Raw genomic sequence first — 20,186 nt, 5'->3', positions numbered from 1 at the left:
GAAGCATCCCACCCAGACCAACCCCTGAACACTACAGGCAATTTAGCATGGCCAATCCACTTAGCCTGCACATCTTTGGACTGTGGGAGGAAACCGGCGCACCTGGAGGAAACCCACGCAGACACAGGGAGAATGTGCAAACTGCACACAGACAATTGCCCGATGTTGGAATCGAACCCAGGTCTCTGGTGCTGTGAGGCTACAGTGCGACCCACTGAGCCACCGTGCCACCCTTCTAACCTGCAAACTTACAATCACTTAGAAATAGTTGAAGAGCAAGTTATTTCAGATTCAAACACTGTCAGAAAGAGCCAAGCGACTCTTCCAGATTTGAATTCATTATTGAAAATAGACCATATTCAACCCCACACATTTGTCTGATCATGTACAACAGTCACAGAAAAGCACAGATAGACAGAAAAATTAGGAGCTGGCTTTCCAGGTCTCGATCTCCCTGGGATAGTGTGACAAAGTTGTAGGATAATAAATAAGCTTTGCAATGGAACAACAGGTTTAAAATCAGACCATATAAACTGGGCTTTTTCCTGAAAGAAGCTAGTGCTTTTTTAAAAAAAACATTGTGTACATGTATGGGGGTGTGGTAACAGCTGGAATCACTACAACAAGAAAACTAGCCAAGTGGGAGCACAGACTAGACTGTGTACAGATTCCCCGAGAGCATGATAGACAGCCAGCAAAATTTATTCAATAAATGGAGTTGGTCCTATTTTCAACTTGGATATACAATGAACAGGGAAGGCTTTGATGGGTTGATAGACCCTCCTAACTACAGCTTCCTGCAGAATACATCAGGCCAGAGAAAGTACATGTTCACATTTATAGAGAGAAGATTATGCAGGAAAGACAGCACTTCATAAAGGATGGGACATTGTGCAGATTGTAGTGAATTATGTGGCCAAATTCTTCTTCCTTTGCACAAAGCTCACGAGCAACAATAAATGTTGGCTTGTTAGTTGTTTCTTTTTTAGAAAATTGTGGTTACAAGTTCCACTCCAACAACCTTAGCAGAGAAACTGACAGCCAGGGTGGTACGTGGAGAGTTCAATAATCATGTTAACCTGAGGTCCATCAGTCCTTTCAGCTAGGAGTCAAAAATCATGTGGAATTATATGAAGGAGTTGGAGAGTTTTATTATCTCTCAGTCAACACTATTAGAACAGTTTATCTGGTAACTGTTAGCGTTATTTCTTCCTAAACAAAGATCTGGGTACCACTGGCCAGACCAGCATTTAATACCAAATCTAATTGTCCTGGAGAAAGTGATGGCAAGGTGCTTTCTTCAAACACTGGGGGTGTAGACACAGAGTGCTGTTAGGAAGAGAGTTCCAGGATTTTGACCGAGTTGTAGTGAAGGAACAGCAATATAGTTCCAAGGTAGGATGGTGACTATGAGGGGATCTTGCAGGTGATGTTGTTCACGTGTACCAGTTGCCCTTATCTTTGTGGGTGGTTAAGGTTGAGAATTTGAAAGTGCTGTCAGAGGAAGCCTGTTGAGTTGTATCTTGCAGATGGTACACATTGCTGGTGGTGGGAATAATAGTGGTGTCAATTAAGGGGGCTGTTTTGTCATGGATGGTATTGATAATCTTAAGTGTTGTTTGAGCTGTAGTCATCCAAGCAAGTGGACAGTACTCCACACAATGGGTCTAGGCCCGAAACGTCAGCTTTTGTGCTCCTGAGATGTTACTTGGCCTGCTGTGTTCATCCAGTCTCACATTTTATTATCTTGGGTACTCCACACAATCTTGACTTGTGCCTTGTAGATGATGGACAGGCTTTGAGGAGGCAGCGGCTGAGTTACTTGCCATAGAATTCCCAGTTTGTGACCTGTTCTTGTGGACACCATATTTATATGGCTGGTCCATTTCAGTCTCTGATTAATAGTGACTCCCATGGATGTTTATTCTGGGAGAATCAGCAATCATAATGCTATTGAACAGCAAGCAGCAATGGTTATTTTCTCTCTTTTTCAAGGCAATCATTGCCAAGCATTTGTGTGGAATTAATGTCATTTGTCAATTATCAGTCAAATCTTGAAAGTTATCCAAATCATGTTGGATTGCTTCAGCTTGTGGGGAATTGTGAATAACATTGAACGTTGTCCAATCTTGAATGAACCCCCCTACCTCTGGATCTTATGGTAGATGTAAGATCAATGATGAAGCAGCTGAATTTTGTTGGGCTGCAGGTTTTTTGATAAGGAACTCTTGCAGAGAAGCCCTGCAGCTGAGGTGACTGATCTCCAACCACCGCCACGACCCTCCTTTGTGCTGGTAGATTACAAATAGTGCAGAATTTTCCCTGATTCCCATGGATTCCAGTTTGTTAGGGCTCCTTGAAGCCACATTCAGTCAAATACTTCCTTGATGTCAACAGCAATCTCTCTCACTTCTCTCATGGAGTCCAACTCTTTTGTTCATTTTTGTGACATGGTGGTAGGAGCTGAGTGGCCTAGCAGAATTCAAAATGTGTATCAGTGAACAGGTTATTGTTGAGTAAGTACAGCTGGATAACCCATTCAACATCACCTTCCATCACTTTGTTATTGATTGCGAGGTTGACTGATGTGACAATAGTTGACTAGGTGGATGTGTTTGTTTCTTTGTGCACAGCGCTTTGCTGGACAAGTTGCTGTTTATGGAACCTTGCTTTTCACAATTTAGCTATTGCACTTCTTACATTTCAAGCATTATTAACTAATGGATTTTGAACATTAACAAATAAAAAGTAGGACAGGGTAGGCTACCCGTCCCTCAAACCTGCCCATAAATAAAAACATGGCTGGACTGATATGGCCTTAACTCCAATTCTACCCTTCCCCATAACCACCGACTCCCTATTGTTCAAAAATTTGCCCAACTCAGCAACGAATATATTCACTGACCCAGATTCTACTGCACTTCAGGGTAGAGAATTCCAAAAATTAACAGCTAAGTGAAGAATTTATGCTTCACCTCCATCTTAGACAGGAGATCCTTTTGTTCTAAAACTGTACCCCTTAGATCTAGATTCCTCCATATTCTTTTTGCTACACCTAGTTAACAAGCTAAGTAGCTTAAACTGGTATTTTTGCCGAAGAACTGACTCATCATTTCCCAAAGAGTATATTTAAAAGCAAAATTCAGTGCTGCTCATAGAGTATGAGGCCAGTAGTTGAGTGAGTAAAAGGAGTTAGGCCAACTATAATGAATTGAGGTAAAAAAATCAATTTATTAACACAATAAACATGACAAGTTAGGTACTGTGTCACGGCTACAGCAAGTGGGAGCTCCTGAATGCCTTGGCAATCCATGGCAAACTCAAATGTGTCTGCAGCTTAAAGCCCTTTAGCTCAGCTTTTCAGCTGAACACTGATCACTTTCTGATCTGGTCTATAGTCAGTGACAGAAGTGTGTGACCATGTTTCAGGCCTGCAAGGGTATTGAGAAGGTGGAACTGGTGAAGTCCTTGCACATGCCTCACAGGTTCAAGGTACTGGGAAGGCTACAGTGTGGATGTTTGGCTGATCATGGTACAGGAAGCCATTCAAGTGGAGGAGCTAAAAGCAGTATAGTTGTAATAGGAGACAGTATAGTCAGGGAGATAGACCCCATTCTTTTTAGCTGAGAACATAAAGTCAGTAAGTTTGAAGGCTATGTTGCCTGCCCATTGCCAGAATTTGAGATATCAGCTCAGGCCAGGAGAAGAACTTGCAGTAGAAGGGGCCGATCCAGATGTTGTGAACCATGTACATATCAGTGCAATAGGTAAGAAGAGGAAAGACGTTCCGCACAGAGACAATGAGAAGCAGGCACTAAACTTAAAATAAACTTCAAAGATGGTAATCTCTGTCATTACCTGAGCCATATGCAAATTGGTAAAAGAAGACTATAGAGTTAAATTCAAGTTGAAAAACTGGTGTGGGAGGTGGGTTCTGGTGTGGGAGAGTTACATCTACTGGGTGACCATGATGACTTTTAAATTGCGAATTGTCACTTTGCTGATTCTTGGGAAAGGAGGAGAGAATTGCAAGCTGCAAAGAAATAAGGTGAGATTAGCTAATAATGAGATGCAAATACAAATCATGGAATTCTGATTGACTAATATACAAATGGAAGTACCTGTTTGTTATTTATTCTGAAGATTCAGAATTTGCCTTTGAAACATTAACAGGAACCGCAGAACTTTCTTCTCAACATTGAAATTCAGAGCTTTTTCCAATTTCACCATATTTTCCCAAATTTCTTGCTGTTTCTTGTACGTCACTCAAGAGCTGGGACAATTCTGTCCTTTGTGTCTATCTTCATGGTGGATAATACAAAAGAAACCCCAGAGATAATGGAGAATCCAAGTCTAGGGTAAATGAGGAACTGCAAGTTATTAACATAAGCAAAAAAAGTACTAGAAAAATAAACTAGAAATTTGCTAAGCCCCAAGGGATGAAAGAGTCGGCTGTCAAGATAGTAAATGTTTTAGTGACCATCTTTCAAAATCCTAAAGAATCTGGAATGTTTCCAGTGGACTGGAAGGTGGCAAATGTAATCCCATTGTTTAAGAATATAGGAAGAAAAAAGACAGGGTAAATACAAACCAGTTAGACTAACATCAGTATTAGAGAAATGCTAGAATCTATAATAAGGGATAGCGACTAGGATAAGGTAGAATCAACATGAATTTATGAAAAGGAATTCATATTAAATAAAGCTCTTGATTTGAGGATGTAAGTTGGTTGGGATGTGGGTGAAAACATTGACTTTCCTGCTCCTTGGATGCTGTCTGACTGGCTGTGCTTTTCTGGCATCCCAACCAGGCCTAACCCCTCGCCCTCTCCCCATAACCACTTTTACAATGGCTAACCCACATAGCCTGCACATCCATGGACACTATCGACCATGCTGAATTGTCCATCCACCTAATGTGCACATCTTTAGACTGTGGGAGGAAATCGGAGCACTCAGCAGAACCCCAAATAGATATGGGGAGAATGTGTAAACTCCACGCAGACAGTTGCTCATTGGTGGAATCAAATCCAGGTCCCTGACACTGTGAGGCAGCAATGCTGACCATGTGCCATTGTTCTAAAATGGATTGGAAAGAGACAGAAAACAAGGAGTAAGAATAAATGAGTTATTTCTGATTAGTAGGCTGTGATTAGCCTATGTATTTGGGAAGACTGTACACGGTTTTGGTCTTCTTACCTCAGAAATATTTAATTACTACAGACGGAGTACAATGAATGCTTACTAATCTAATTCCTAGGATGGAGCATTTTCCTTTGAGGAAAGATTAAATTGACTTGGTCAAAAGGTTCTGGAGTCTGAATGAAAGGTGATCTTATTAAAAAACATCCTACAAGGTGGATGAAGAAAGAATATTTATCCTGGCTCTATTGTTTAAAATCAGGGGTCACAGTCCCAGAATAAGGAGCAGGATATTTCAAACTGAGGTGAGGAGGAATTTCTTCACACAGAGGGGAGTGAAGCTTTAGAATTCTCTGGCCCGGGGCTGAGGGCTGGGAGACGCAGTTCAAGAATAAGGTTCGTAGGCTGCCCACATATTGAAAACATTAAGGGATATGGTCATAGTGTGGGAAAATGGTTTTGTCTTAGATGATCAGCCATGATCTCACTGAATGGCAGAGTGAGCTGAACGGCTTATGCCCACTCTTATTTCTTATGCAGCCAGTTGCTATGATGTGACATCATCCAACACCACTCTTGATGGCTTCTAGCTATTAGCATAAAGGTATTAACCCCTTATGCTATAGATCCATGATGTGCATGATGAAGGCTCCTTACAGATGCTTATCACAATTGTGGGCTGCTAATGGATGGTTAAGTAGTCATAAATTGTCAATGTTATTAAAATTTGTCCTATAGTCCACATTCATTTGGCCTAATTGTTCCAGAGCAGGGACTGTTCACCATGTCCACTTTGTGCTGCCCGATCAATTTCTACGGTTTCAAAAGTCTTGCATCTGATTATTGTTAAGCTGATTCAAACAACTTCTTACTACTAAATAATTCCAAGATTGTCTTCCTTCACTGGGCTATCTCCACGCTGGAGTTTCTTTTAATAGGCAGAAGCAGAAAATGAGAAGGCATTCCTTAGATTGACCATGAGAGTTAGGGTGGCTATGGGAAAGACCAAGGACAATCCAGAGTATGAATAAGTAACTGGGGGAAAGCCAAATTTAATGGGGTAAAGAACGGATCTGGGCTGAATAGATTGAAATTGAAGATTGGCAGGAAAATGGTAGCTGAACAATGGTGCATTTTCAAAGAAAAGGTATTTTGGGAACAGTCAAGGTATATTTCCTTGAAAGGAAAAGATAGGATGAACAATTTAAGAGCTTCAAGGATGACAAAAGAAATAGGAATTAATTTAAAGAAGAAACAGCATGTTTTGCCAATTGCCAGATGCAAAGTGTGATTGAGAACCCTAGCGAATATATAAGGTTCAGAGGGAGGTGAGAAAAGAAATACAAGCTAAGAAGGATTATGAAAAGGGACTGACAGCTAACATATTAAGGCATTCTAAAGTGTTCAACAGGCTTATAAATAGTAAAAATGGTGCTAAAAAGAGGAGGAAGGTTGGTTCAGGAGCAAAAATGTGATTTATGCAGAGGCAGCAGGCATGTTAGCTTAAGTGACACCAGTAGCATACCAGCACTTCAAGAGAGGACGGGAGGCAGAGATGACTGTAGTGGCCATCAGTGAGGAGAAGGTGCTAGGGAAACTGAAAGGTCCAAAGGTGGAGACATCACCCAATGGACCACATGGACTGCACTACAGGGCACTGAAGGAGATAGCTGAGAAGATTGTGCAGGTATTGGGTGGTGATCTTTCAGGAATCAGGGAGGGTCCTGGAGGACTGGAAAATGTAACATTCCTGTTTGAGAAGGGAAGGAGGCAGAAGGCAGGAAATGATACGCCGGTTAAGCTGATCTTGATCGTTGGTAAGATTTTAGAGTCCAGTATTAAGAATGGGATTGTAGAATACTTGGAAGTGCATGGAAAAATAGGGCTGAGTCAGCATGGCTTCATCACAGGGAAGTCATGCCTGACAAATCTGTTGGAAATCTTTGAGGAGGTAATGAGCAAGTGAGACAAAGGAAAGTCAGTAGATGGGATCAATTTGGACTTTTGAAAGGCCTTTTACAAGGTGCCGAACAGGCTGCTAAATAAGATAACAGTGTTAGAGAAACGTACTTGCTACATCCTATGGTCTAAGTAATAAGTGAATATTTTGCATCTTTCTTTATGAAGGAAATAGTGACACCCAGGCCATAGTGAAAGGGGGTGAGGGTAACCCAGACACTAGACATTGTAAAATTGATAAGAAAGAGGTAGTATTGGATACCCAGTCTGTACTTAAAGCAGGAAAGACATCAGGGCTAGATGAGATGCGTTCAAGGATTTTGAGGGAATTTTTTTGCTCTTTCGTGGAATGTGGGAGTTGCTGATTGGCCAAGTATTTGTTGTCCATCCCTATGTACACTTGAATTGAGTTGCTCGTTGAGCTATTTCACAAAGCAGTCAGTCATATTATAATGGGATTTGAAACATATGTCCGCCAGACCAGGGAAGATTGGCAGAGTTCCTTCCCTAAAAGGGCATTATGAGTTTTTACAACAATCAGTGATAGTTTTATAGTCACTATTACTACAGATTAGCTTTTAAGTCCATACTACTAAAATATTATTATTGGTTTTAGATTCCACTAGTGTCGATGGCAGGATTTGAACTCTTGCCCTAAGGTGTTCGCCTGGATCTCTTCATTACCAACTTATAACATCCACTAAAACATCACCTTTTCCCCAGACAAAAGTGATTTATTTTGGTAGCTAGAGTATGAACAGATAAAATAGAATAAAGGGTTCAATTCATATGGGGGTGCAAAGCAATGCAAGAGCAGAGAGACTTGGGTTTATATGAGTATAAGCTATTGAAGGTATCAAGGCAGGTTGAGATTGCAGTTAATAAAGCATACAATATCCGAGTCTTTAATAGGACCACTGAGTATGAGAGGAAGGAAAATTTACTTTGAATTTGCAGAGGATACTAGTTTGACCTAAGTTGACAGCATCCAGTTCTGGGTGCCATTATTAAGGATGTGAAGACATTGGAGTAGGTGTAGAAAAGATTCATGAGACTGTTTCCAGGAATGACAAAACTTCAGATGTGAAGATACGTTGTCAAAGTTAAGACTATTTTCCTTGGAAAAAAGATGAGCGAAAGACAATTTGAATGAAGCATTCAAAAGTATGAGAGGTCTGGACAGAATAAGTAGTGAGAATTTGTTCCCACTTCTAAAAAGATCAAGAATGAGAGAACACGGATGTAAAGCAAGTCAGATAACGAAAGGAGCAAAGCAACGTGTGAAAAAAAGTCATGCAGTGAGTAGTCAAGGGCTGGAATACAATGCCTACGAGTGCCATGGAGACAGCCACAATTGAAAAGGAAAATAGATTTTCATTTGAAGAGGAAAATGTGCAGGGTTACAAAAAAAAGTGAGAAAATTGCTTTAATAAGCCATAAATAAAACAAGTCCAGATATGGTGGCTGAATAGCCTTCTTCTATGCTGTAAAATTCAGAGATTCTGAAAATGAAAACATTTAGCAATAAGACTAGGCTCTTGAAATTCAGTCCAATTTATCTGTTACTAGTACTGCTTACTACCAGGTGTGCAGCACTTTCTCCAGCTAGTTCCAGTCAAAAATCTACCTTCCTCGTTTGCAAAAACAAATTCCTTGAAACACAGTGATACTCCCTTGTTCGCTCCACACTGCCCTCCAACCCCACCACACCCGGCACCTTCCCCTGCAACCGCAGGAAATGCTACACTTGCCCCCACACCTCCTCCTTCACCCCTATCCCAGGCCCCAAGATGACTTTCCACACTAAGCAGAGGTTCACCTGCACATCTGCCAATGTGGTATACTGCATCCACTGTACCCGGTGTAGCTTCCTCTACATTGGGGAAACCAAGCGGAGGCTTGGGGACCGCTTTGCAGAACACCTCCGCTCGGTTCGCAATAAACAACTGCACCTCCCAGTCGCAAACCATTTCCACTCCCCCTCCCATTCTTTAGATGACATGTCCATCATGGGCCTCCTGCAGTGCCACAATGATGCCACCCGAAGGTTGCAGGAACAGCAACTCATATTCCGCTTGGGAACCCTGCAGCCCAATGGTATCAATGTGGACTTCACCAGCTTCAAAATCTCCTCTTCCCCCACCACATCCCAAAACCAGCCCAGTTCGTCCCCTCCCCCCACTGCACCACACAACCAGCCCAGCTCTTCCCCTCCACCCACTGCATCCCAAAACCAGTCCAACCTGTCCTTCCTCTCACCCATCCCTTCCTCCCACCCCAAGCCGCACCTCCATCTCCTACCTACTAACCTCATCCCACCTCCTTGACCTGTCCGTCTTCCCTGGACTGACCTATCCCCTCCCTACCTCCCCACCTATACTCTCCTCTCCACCTATCTTCTTTTCTCTCCATCTTCGGTCCGCCTCCCCCTCTCTCCCTATTTATTCCAGAACCCTCACCCCATCCCCCTCTCTGATGAAGGGTCTAGGCCCGAAACGTCAGCTTTTGTGCTCCTGAGATGCTGCTGGGCCTGCTGTGTTCATCCAGCCTCACATTTCATTATCCTTGAAACACAAACTGGCTTGTGACTTTCTGTAAAAGCAAAATATTGCGGATGATGGAAATGTGAAACAAACAGAGGATGCTGGAGAGACTCAGTAAGTCTTTTCTGAGTCGTATCAGACTTCAAACGTTAACTCTCTTTCTCTCTACAGATGGTGCCAGACCCTGCTGAGTTTCTCCAGCATTGTGTGTATGCTATGTATTTCTCTGAGTTTACAGTTTCCAAGTCTGATAATGCAGGTGATGTCTTTCATCCCCAAAATGTGAAATTGATCAAACGAGTGTAAATCAAAAAGACAAGAATTTCTTCATGAAGACTGAAACGACTGCAGATGCTATTAATCAGAGACTATAAGTGAAATTGCTGCAAAAGCTCAGCAGGTCTGGCAGCATCTGTGGAGAGAACTCAGAGTTAACTTTTTGGATCATGTGACCCTTCCTCAGAAGTGACCAAAAAGGTTAACTCTGATTTGTCTCCACAGATGCTGCCAGTCCTGCGAGGTTTTTCCAGCAATTTCTATTTTTGTCAAGGGTTTCTGACAGGGATGACTGGTTTCAGCGTCTTTTGATAAAATTGTAGTTTCTGTTCAGACTGCCTTTGTTTCTCATGTTGGCTTCACGGCTTGCCAACCTGTGATTCTTGTGCCCATTTAAGTCAGTCTATCTTTTCTTTTTCCAAACCATTTTGTTCATGGAAGTTTCAGGTATTTAAGGCCGTAGGATATAGGAGCAGAATTAGGCATTCAGCCCACTGAGTCCACAAAGCCATTCGATCATGGCTGATAAGTTTCTCAACCCAATTCTCCTGTCTTCTTCTCGTAACCCTTGATCTCCTTACTCATCAATAACCTGTTTCTCACTGTCTTAAATACACTCAATGACTTGGCTTCAACAGACCTCCTGCAGCAATGAATTTCAGAGATTCACCACCCTCACAGTGTCCTTATGGAAGTTTATAAAATCATGAGGGGCATGGAAGGGATGAATAGCCAAGGTCTTTTTTCTAGGCTTGGGCATCCAAAACTAGAGCGCATAGGTTTAAGGTGAGTGAGGAAAGATAAAAGGGACCTAAGGAGCAACTTTTTCTCACAGACGGTAGTGCATGTCTGGAATGAGCTGCCAGAAGAAATGGTAGAGGCTGGTACAATTACAACATTTAAAAGGCGTCTAAGTGGGTACATGAATAGGAAGGATTTAGAGGGGTATGGGCCAAATGCTGGCAAATGGGACTAGATTAGGCGAGTTGGACCAAAGGGCCTGTTTCCATGCTGTACAATCTCTGACTCTAGCTGAAGAAATTCCTCCTCATCTCCACTCTAAAGATCATCCCTTCACTCTGAGACTGTGCCCTCAGGGCCCAGTCTCTCTCACTAGTGGATAATAAAATGTGAGGCTGGATGAACACAGCAGGCCAAGCAGCATCTCAGGAGCATCATCCAGCCTCACATTTTATTATCTTGGATTCTCCAGCATCTGCAGTTCCCATTATCTCTCACTAGTTGAAGTACCTTCTCTGTGTCCACTATATCTAGGCCTCTCAGCATTTTCAATGAAATCCTATTCCCCATCCTACTAAACTTCATCAAGTACAGACCTCAACTGGTTGTCATATGACAGCACCTTCATTCGTGGGAATAAACCCAAAGATAAACAATAAATGCAGTAAATTTGAAACAAAAACAGAAATTGCTGGAAAATCTCAACAAGTCTGACAGCACCTGCAGAGAGAAATCAGAGTTAACATTTCTGGTCAAGTGATCCTTCTTCAGAGCTGCTCTTTTATTTTATTGCTGTTTTCTATTTCTGGTGATCAAGGTGCAACAATTAAATGAACATGGATTTCCTCTACTCTTCTTTCATGAACATGGGTATCACCGGCAAGTGTAGCATTTATTGCCCATCACTATTGCCTTCGAACTGAATAGATTGTTCAGAGGGCGTGAACAGACCTTGAGGTCACATGTAGGCCAGACCAGACGAGCACAGCACTGAGGAAAGTTCACCAGATCCAAAACATTAACTCCGTTTATTCCTTCACAGATGCTGCCAGACCTACTGAGCTTTTTCCAGCAACTTTGTTTTTGTTTCAGATAAGCACAGATTTGCTTCACTGAAAGGCATCAATGAACCAGATAGGTTTTGCAACAATCGCCAATAGTTTTTGCAATCTCCATTAGAGAGCCAAGCATTCTAGTCCAGATTTATTAATCAAATCTAAATGCCACCAGATGTGGGATTTAAACCTATGTTTAAACATAAACTATGAACATTAGCTAGGGATCCTGAATTACTAGTCCAATAGCATTACCATCTCTCCTCTTTGGAGGTTTGTGGAGCTAAAGCAGATTAAAGAGATACGAAGGAACACGGCTACAGAGGGATTTGAATTTAATAAGAAGAATTTTATTATCAAAAACTGTTACTTGGCTGACAGCCAAAAAGTACAATGTCATAGGTGAACAGGGCGCCATGTGACTTAAGAGATGGAAACCTGATTTTCTGCTAACTTCTTGTTTACAGAGGATAGAATCGGGGAGACTGCCCCGTAATGGATTAGAAAAAGGAGGAACCAAAGGATTTCAGCAGCAGATGGGAGGAGATGCAGCAAGTCAATATTACAGCAATCAAAATAAGTGATCTTAGTAATGACTTTTGATCAACAGATAGCAATGTTTTGAAGCAGTCAGACATTTAAGTGCGTCAAAGAGATTTGAAGTGTCAGCCGACAGATTGAAAGTGTGACACATGTAGAAATTTTATGATCTTGAGTGACAAAGATTGATGTGTTCTTTCTGACACAAAATGATGGTTGACCCAGATAAATAAATTAATGCATAAGACTGAATTTAATTAAAATGAAAAAATCTATATCATTCCATATGTTGTTCGATTTCACAGATAAAATACAGGATTGTTTTACTTTCAGCTTTAAAAACACATCGCCTAAATCATGATGGCGGCATTTATTGTTTGAGCTATCTTGGCACACAGTTGAAATTGAGTTGAGAGCTGCAGTGCCATAATGATGCCACCCAAAGATTGCAGGAACAGCAACTCATATTCCATTTGGGAACCCTGCAGCCCATTGGTATCAACGTGGATTTCACAAGATTCAAAATCTCCCCTCCCTCCACTGCATCCCAAAACCTGCCCAGCTCATCCCTGCCTCCCTAACCTGTTCTTCCTCTCACCAATCCCCTCCTCCCACCTCAAGCCCACCTCCATTTCCTACCTACTAACCTCATCCCGCCCCCTTGACCTGTCCGCCCTCCCTGGACTGACCTATCCCCTCCCTACATCCCCACCTATACTCTCGTCTCCATCTATCTTCTCCTCTTTCTATCTTCGGTCCCCCCTCTCTCTCTCTCCCCCTATTTATTTCAGAACCATCTCCCCATCCCCCTTTTCTGATGAAGGGTCTAGGCCCGAAACATCAGCTTTTGTGCTCCTTAGATGCTGCTTGGTCTGCTGTGTTCATCCAGCTCCACAGTTATCTCGGATTCTCCAACATCTGCAGTTCCCATTATCTCTGCTCTGAGGAACTAATGATTCTTGTACCACAATGGTAACAAGAGACCCAGGTTCAAGACCCACCCTGCCCCAAAGGTGTGCAGTAACATCTCTGAAGACTCTGATCAGAATGTATCTACCTGGTAGAACTAAAGACACTTTTGATGCAGTGGTAATGTCCCTAACTCTGATCTAGGTGATCCAGGTTCCAGTTCAACCCTGCTCCAATCTTGGAACTGACTGAAATTGAGTTGAATTTGACAGGCTAGGGAGAGAGTTGAGTTGTGGGGAGTAGCAGGGAATGAACTGGAAGGTTGAGTGGGGAGAGTTAGGAGTTTTTGTGTTGGGGTGAGGGTGAGTTAAATTGACTATGGGGTGGGTTGTGGTGGTGTGTCAGTTGGGGATAGGGAGTGTTGGGAAATGGGGTGAGGGGGATTATGGGGGGAAAGAGATTTTTTGGCGATGAATTGAGTTGGAGGAGTGGAGAATGAGGAGAGTTGTGAGTTTTCTGAGTGGGGTGGAGAGTTGAGTGGGGGTGATGACTGGAGAGTGTTGGGAATTTTGGGAGTGAGCTGGGGTTTTCTGGGTGGATTGGGGAGGAGTGGAGAGAGAGAGAGAGAGAGTTGGGGGTGAGTTGAGGTAGGGTTTTGGGGGGGGTTGGGGGTGAGCTGAGGTCGGGGTTTGGGGGTGTTGGGGAGAGTTCGGGGTGAGCTGAGGTGGGGTTTTGGCAGTGGTTGGGGTGAGCGGAGGTGGGATTTTGGGGGGACAGTTCGGGAGAGTTGAGGGTGTGCTGAGGTAGGGGTTTGGAGGATGTTGGGGAGAGTTGGGGGTGAGCTGAGGTAGGGGTTTGGGGGGTGAAACAGTTGTGAGTTTAGGAGGTGGGGGTGTGAGTTGTGGAGTCGGCGGGGGGGGGGGGGGGGTGAGTGGAGATTTCCAGCAGCAGCATTACCACCACCCCCGGGGTCCAACAGGGAGTTACAACAAAACCGAGGGCCACGGGCTAAACCGCAGCGTCTGGGGCCTTCACTTTGTGGAGCCGCGGCCTGGGCCCAGAGGGCGGGCGGGAAGTGGGTGGGTGTGGGGAGGGGTGACGGTGGGCCGCCTCCTCCCCGCCTTCACGGCCGCACTCACCAACCCTCCCCCAGCATCTGTCACTGACGGTGTGAAAACACTTCTTGTTTCTGATTTATTTACCTCAGGCTGTTGAGGAACTCGGGGCGGTCTCTCCCTTTCCCTCTGGGTCGCTTAAAGGGGATGTCCACCGCGCTCTCTGTTTAAAGGGGATGGTGAACACAATCCAGAATGTTCTCACCTCCAGCAACTACTGATTTACTACCTCATCCTAACAGAGAGAAAAAAAACTTAAGAGCCCTTCACAAACATGAACGAAGAGCAAACAAACGGACTTTACCAAGCTCTGTATGTGTGTGGTTTTATTTGTGGGAGTCAATTTGCTAATTCAGGTCATTTTTATGACTCTCACTGACACAATTCTGTTAAACTGATATGTGAAAACTTTGCACTTGTCATTACCACAGCCGGACAAGTATTGGTTTGTGTTGGCAGCTTTGTGTTAAATAAGTCGTCCTCTTTTAATTCTGGCTGATCTCAATTCCATGGAATTGGCCTCATGAACTTAATTATTGTTTTTCAGAATTCTGGTAAAGACAGACTTAAGTTAAAATGGCTGAACAAAGACAACGTACACTTTCTACATCAGGGGAAGCACTTTACCAAATTCTAGGCCTAGAGAAAGGAGCTTCACATGAAGAGATAAAAAAATCTTATAGGTACGTACAGCCATTCACCAAATCCCACACCCAAGTTTTGTATAGGGAATACTGGGAACTAAATTTTGGATTAATTGTATCCTTCATTGCAATTAACATGATAGGGTTTAAAAAAAAAACACTTTTATAGGTGCATAGGACATATCAAAATAGATGGATCAGAAAACACATAATGGTTATGTGTTCAACTGCATTATAAGAAAACTATTTGGAGCAATAGCATATTGCATGTAAAATTTCAGGTTTTCCTGCTGAGAGTAGTTTGGAGTTTTGGTTACTGTCAGTGTTTGCTGGCAAAATTTACATGAATGTCGTTTTCCAGCTTCTCAATACTGTGCTGTCAATGATGTGTTTATCTAGGCCTAGTGAAAATACCCACCACTTACTTCTGCTAGTATTTGTATCTGGGGAGCTACACAATACCAGAGATCCAACAATCCTTGCCTTTAGTGCTAACAGCAGTTTGGGCAGGGACTGTGCTCTGGTGTTAATAGCCAGCTTCACTTACAAGAATTCAGTTACAGAGCACAAGAATTTAGAGCAGGAGTAGATGGCACATCTGGGTGGGACGATGAGCTGTGAGGGGAATGCAGAAATGTTGCAGGGTGATTTGGATAGGAAGAGAGAGTGGGTAAATGCATGGCAGATGCAGTGTAACATGGATAAATGTGAGGTTGTCCACTTTGGTAGCAAAAATAGGAAGGCAGATTGTTATTTAAATACATGTAAATAGGACAATGTTCAACAAGACCTGGGTGTGTTCATACACCAGGCACTGAAAGTAAGTGTGCAGATGCAGCAAGCAGTACTGAAGACAAAGTGTATGTTGGCCTTCTTAGCAAGAGGATTCAAGTGCAGGAACAAAGATGGTTTCCTGCAGTTACACAGGGCATTGGTAAGACCACACCTGAAGTGTTGTGTGTAGTTTTGTGTGCAAGATATTCTTGCTATAGAGAGAGAGAGCTCATCAAAGGTTTACCAAATTGACTCTGGGGATGGCAGCATTGACATATGAGGAGAGGTTGAGTTGGTAAGGATTACATTCACTGGAGTTTGGCAAAATTAGGGGTTCTCATAGAAACCTATGAAATTCTAACAGGACTAGATAGATAGGGGCAGGAAGGATGTACTAAAACCAGGGGTCATAGTTTAAGGATGAAGGGTAAACCTTTTTGAGATGAGAGAAATTTCTTCAACCAGACAGTGGTGAAGCTCTGGAATTCACTACCAAAGAATGTGGTTGAGGGCAAAACATTGTGATTTCAAGGACGTAGATGTAGCTCATCTGGCTGAAGGGAATCAAGAGATGTGGGGGGAGGGCAGGATTGGGGTATTGAACTCGATGATCAGCCTTGATCATATTGAATGGTAGAGCAGACTTGAGGGGTTGAAAGGCCTACTCCTGCTCCTATCTTCAAAACTTCTGTGCCCTGTTGATCCCGCTCTGCAATTTAGAATAATCATGACTGACGGTGGACTTCAATTCTGCTTCCTCAACTGGTCTCTTGATTTGATGAGGCACCAAAAATCTTTCTGTCCCAGCCTTAAATGTAGTCAGTGATGGAACATCCACAGCCCTCTGGAGGAACTATCCCTTTGACTGAAATAATTTCCCCCTCACCTAAACCATGGGCCCCTGTAACCTGTGTGTTTGAAATACTTGGACCAGTGAAAACAATCTGTTTACACCTATCTTATAAAGCCTCTTCAGAGATTTGATTGGATCACCATGTATTCTTCTAAAGCCCCGAGAATACAGGCCCAATATACACATTGTTTACGTATGCGTTACATATTTTACACAAACTTTACAATAGAATGACACCGTCAGACCAGAGATCAATTTTGTGAACATCACTGCATTGCCTCCAAGGCAAGAGTATCCTCCCGTAAATATGAGGATCAAAGTATTCTAGATGTACTCTCACCAAAGTCCTGTAGAATAAGTTTCACATGTTTTAAAAATATTCTACTTTCTATTCTTCTAGATAAGCTCAGTAACTTTACACTGACTCATTTTAAAGTCTATCCACCAACTTATTGCCCATTCACTTAATTTGTCCATTATCCAATATCTCCATACCTTTCCACTTTGCTATGAATCATCAATAGACTTAAATACATTAGTCTCTGTCTCTTGAGGTCAATTTGCCCCTTTCTAGATGTGACAAGAAGAACAAATAATCAGGCAAGTTGGCCTTTGAAAAATACAGCCTCTCTTTTTGCTAGTTCAGCAATTCAGAGAAGGTCCAAAGGCAGCCTTTTGTTTTGTTATGTCTGGAATATTATCACACACAACCCAACAGCTTTCCCACCTCCAAATCACCATTACTTTTCTTTTGTTTTAACTATTAACCATCACCAGTAATCACTTGTGCAGACAATTAGAAGTTTACATGCAAAGCACATTCTGGCAATGTGAAGAATCAAAAGTGAGGGAGGTGTAGGGAGAGCAGGAAGGGTCTAAATCAAAATGGAATTGGAGGGGAAAATACAACCATATCCCCTGCTGTGCCCACCTCTCTCCAAAGGCATCAAGAGCATTGATGGACACAGCGTGCTCCCTCTCCAATGACGCACAGATGCAAAGTAACCATGGAAGAGGGCAGACAATTGTCAGAGATGACCCCCTCCACAGCCCGCTGCCTGTACGTGTTTATAGCCTGTCCAGGTCCAGGAGCAGACCTATGAGGAGGTCCTCCGATCTGCCCACAACCTTCGGCACCAGATACTCTAAAAGATCAGGAGCATGGGGTTGAAGTGCAACCATAAACACAACAAAAGGCTTTTCAGGTAACTAAAAAGGGTGTACAGTTGCCCACAACCAACATAAACGTGATCCACAGATTCCACTGCGTCCTAAAATAAAAGTTGGCCTGGGAGTCCGTGAACTGCCGCAATCTGCAGGTACACGGTACTGCTGCATGCAGCACCCTCTGCCCCAGGTCCCCAATGGAAAACAGAAGGACTCCTGCACAGAGAATGGACTGCCTTTCCAACTTGCTACTAGTTGAAGATATTACTTGTTTGTTAAGATGGAAAAGTAGAGGGCAACAAGAGGGAAGTGGTCAGCAATTGAAGAAGAGATAAATTAACAGTAATGAAGCATCGCCTTTAATGAGGCTGTACATCCAAATTAATCAATTGTAAAACGTGGATGATTTACTGGTGGTGGATAATAGATGAAAGCATGCTATGGGTGAGTTGGTGAGAGGAGAAACTATGTTCAGTTGTGTTTAAGAGCACTTCTGGATAAAATAAAACAAATAAAGAGAAAAATGTGAATGGTACTGAAGGCAACAGGAAAGATGCACAAGTTAGAGAAATTTGGAGTAGCATTGTGGCATGGGGAGAGAGGATGGTGTCAACATTAACAGAATGAAGTGGGAAAGTAAAAGAATTAACTGAGGAAGAGGCAGTGTTAGCATGAACTCTGATGAGAAGAAGTAAAGTGTCAGATTGAATTGGACAAGTGTACGCAGTGCTTAGCTGGTTTGTAGAGGGTAATGTTTGGTTGAAGTGATGATGAGAGGAAGAAATGTTGATATCAACTCAGTAGGAGATGAGAATGAGGAAAATGATAGGGTAGCATGGGTGGGAAATTTAATTTGTGGTTTTCCTTTTGGGTGATACAAATACTTTAACAGCTTCAGAATGGCATCCATATGCACTCTTGAGATGATTCACCCCAGGAGCCATATTGGTAAAGGCATGGATCAGGAATTAGAAAACAAGGATAAGAATTTTAAACTGAGGTGTTGCTTGACCAGGTACTAATGTCAATCAATTAACCAAGGTGATGGGTGAGTGGGAGTTGAATCATAACAAAATCAAAGAATTGCTACAGTGTAGAAGGCCCATTTGGTCTGTGCTGGCTCTCTAAATAAGCGTCTCACCGAGTGCCATTCTGGCCTTCTTCTTGTAACGCTGCACGTTCGTCCTTCTCAGATAATAAACCCATTTGTTACAGAGTTCATCCATTGAGCTGGCCTCTGCCGTTCTTTCTCAGACAGTGCATTCCAAACCTTAACTATGTGCTTTGAGGAAAAAAAAATTCTCATATCACTTTTGTCTCTCTTCCTAATTTCTTTAATTCTGTGTTTCTTCTTCTCAATACTTCCGCAAGTGAGGACATTTTCTCTCTATTTACTCTGTCCAGCCCACTTCATTCTGAATACTTTGATCAGATCTGCTCTCAGCCTTCTCTTCTACAAGGAGAATAATCCCAGCTTCTCAAATCTGTCCTCAGACTGAAGTTCTTCATTGCCAGAATTATGTTCATTAACCTCTTCTGCACCGTCTCTGATGTCTTCACATCCTTCCTAAAGTGCATGTCCAGAATCAGATGGAATAATCTGGCCAAATTAGTGTTTTACATAAGTTCAACATAAACATCTTTCTCTCATGCTCGATGCCCATATCAACAAAGCTTAGGAAACTGTATGCTTTATTAACTGCTCTCGCAATCTGTTCTATCAATGTTTAATGATTTGCACACAAATGTAGGTGCAAGTGCCCCTGCTCCTGCACTCACCTTTTAGAGTTGAACCCTTTATTTTGTATTGTCTCTCCCATGGTCTTTCTATAAAATGTATTTTCTTACACTTCTCTGCTTTGAACTTCATTGGTCACCTAGCCAGCAATTTGTCTAATCCTTATAAAGTTCTATACTATTCACCATTTAGTTTACGATGCTTCCAAATTTCAAATCTCTGTTAGCTCAACAAAACTTCCAGCAAGATTGTTAAATGTGACTTTCTTTTAAGAAATCGATTCTGGCCCTCCTTAATTTACCCACCTTTGTCCATGTAACTATTAGCTTTGTTTCAAATTTCTGGCGTTTCTTGAAATTTCCCAACTAACAAAGTTAAATTGACTTGTACTTAGTTGCTTGACTTAACTTTATTCTCTTTTCTGATCAAGGGTGTTAAGTTTGCATTTCTCAAATCCTCTCAACTTAGACTGAAAGACTAATGCCAGTGTCTCCGCAATTTTCGTTCTTTTATTGATAAGATCTTTGAATGCATCCATCCAATCCCGTACATTGTCAACTATAAGTACAGACTACTATCCATTTTAAACCCTACTAGTGACAGTTACCATAGTCTGGGTAGCATCTTCCTCCTTGATAAAGACAGATGCAAAGTATTTAATACTTCAGCCATGGCCTTTGCTTCCATGTTTAAATACCCTTTTTGCTTCCCTATTCAGCTCCACTCCTCCT

At 42.4% G+C, this 20,186-nt stretch overlaps 1 protein-coding gene and 1 long non-coding RNA gene across 3 annotated transcripts in view; one reads left to right on the top strand and one right to left on the bottom strand.

The window, feature by feature from the left end:
• Nucleotides 1-694: 694 nt before the first annotated feature.
• LOC125451484 (uncharacterized) lies at nt 695-14,535 on the bottom strand. Its single transcript, XR_007247312.2, has 3 exons — nt 14,367-14,535; nt 4,122-4,353; nt 695-2,472 (listed from the first exon to the last, which is right to left on the bottom strand). It is a non-coding gene; the product is annotated as an uncharacterized LOC125451484 (long non-coding RNA).
• Nucleotides 14,273-20,186, top strand: part of dnajc5b (DnaJ (Hsp40) homolog, subfamily C, member 5 beta) — a 27,232-nt gene continuing 21,318 nt past the window's right edge. Inside the window, exons 1-2 of one of the 2 annotated variants that reach the window (XM_048528601.2) lie at nt 14,273-14,332; nt 14,827-14,962. In XM_048528601.2, the coding sequence (XP_048384558.1) occupies nt 14,856-14,962 (107 nt within the window). In that variant the 5' untranslated portion in view covers nt 14,273-14,332; nt 14,827-14,855. Of the gene's footprint in view, nt 14,333-14,385; nt 14,592-14,826; nt 14,963-20,186 lie in introns of those variants that run through there. The other variant, XM_048528600.2, reaches the window with a different exon arrangement.

This window comes from Stegostoma tigrinum, chromosome 5, assembly GCF_030684315.1.
Source record: "Stegostoma tigrinum isolate sSteTig4 chromosome 5, sSteTig4.hap1, whole genome shotgun sequence".
Lineage (NCBI taxonomy): Eukaryota > Metazoa > Chordata > Chondrichthyes > Orectolobiformes > Stegostomatidae > Stegostoma > Stegostoma tigrinum.
The sequence above is the reverse complement of the archived record's forward strand: the minus strand, read 5'-3'. Positions and strand labels throughout refer to the sequence as shown.